Source organism: Myotis davidii, unplaced genomic scaffold, assembly GCF_000327345.1.
Source record: "Myotis davidii unplaced genomic scaffold, ASM32734v1 scaffold3578, whole genome shotgun sequence".
NCBI classification, from domain to species: Eukaryota; Metazoa; Chordata; class Mammalia; order Chiroptera; family Vespertilionidae; genus Myotis; species Myotis davidii.
In genome coordinates, this window is record NW_006289094.1 from 364,911 (window position 1) to 365,214 (window position 304).

At 72.7% G+C, this 304-nt stretch overlaps 1 protein-coding gene across 1 annotated transcript in view; it reads right to left on the bottom strand.

The window, feature by feature from the left end:
• ANO9 (anoctamin 9) overlaps positions 1 to 304 on the bottom strand; it is an 18,752-nt gene that overhangs the window by 12,811 nt on the left and 5,637 nt on the right. The window contains exon 4 of the mRNA XM_015562392.1: positions 13 to 158. Coding sequence (XP_015417878.1) covers positions 13 to 158 — 146 coding nt within the window. The remainder of the gene's footprint in view (positions 1 to 12; positions 159 to 304) is intronic.

A 304-nucleotide genomic window follows, 5' to 3' on the forward strand; every position in this document is an offset into this window, starting at 1 on the left:
CCAGCCGCTCACCTGGTGGTGTCCGGGACGGTGATCGGCCTGGCTGAGTCCACTCTGGCGGCCGGAGCCCCGGGCTCCATGAGGAGCGTGCGGTACAGGCTGAAGATGCTGCTGTCCGCTCTGATCCCGAAGAACACCTTCTCCCGGTCCTCCTTCACCTGGGGGTGGGCCCAGCGGACGCTCTAGCCCCCTCCGGGCCCGCCCCCTCCATCCCAACCACTGGCCCAGCGCCCTCACCCCAGGCACAGACCACGGCCCCCCTCCGGCCCCTCCCCAGGCCCCGCCGGCACCAGGGCCCACTCCG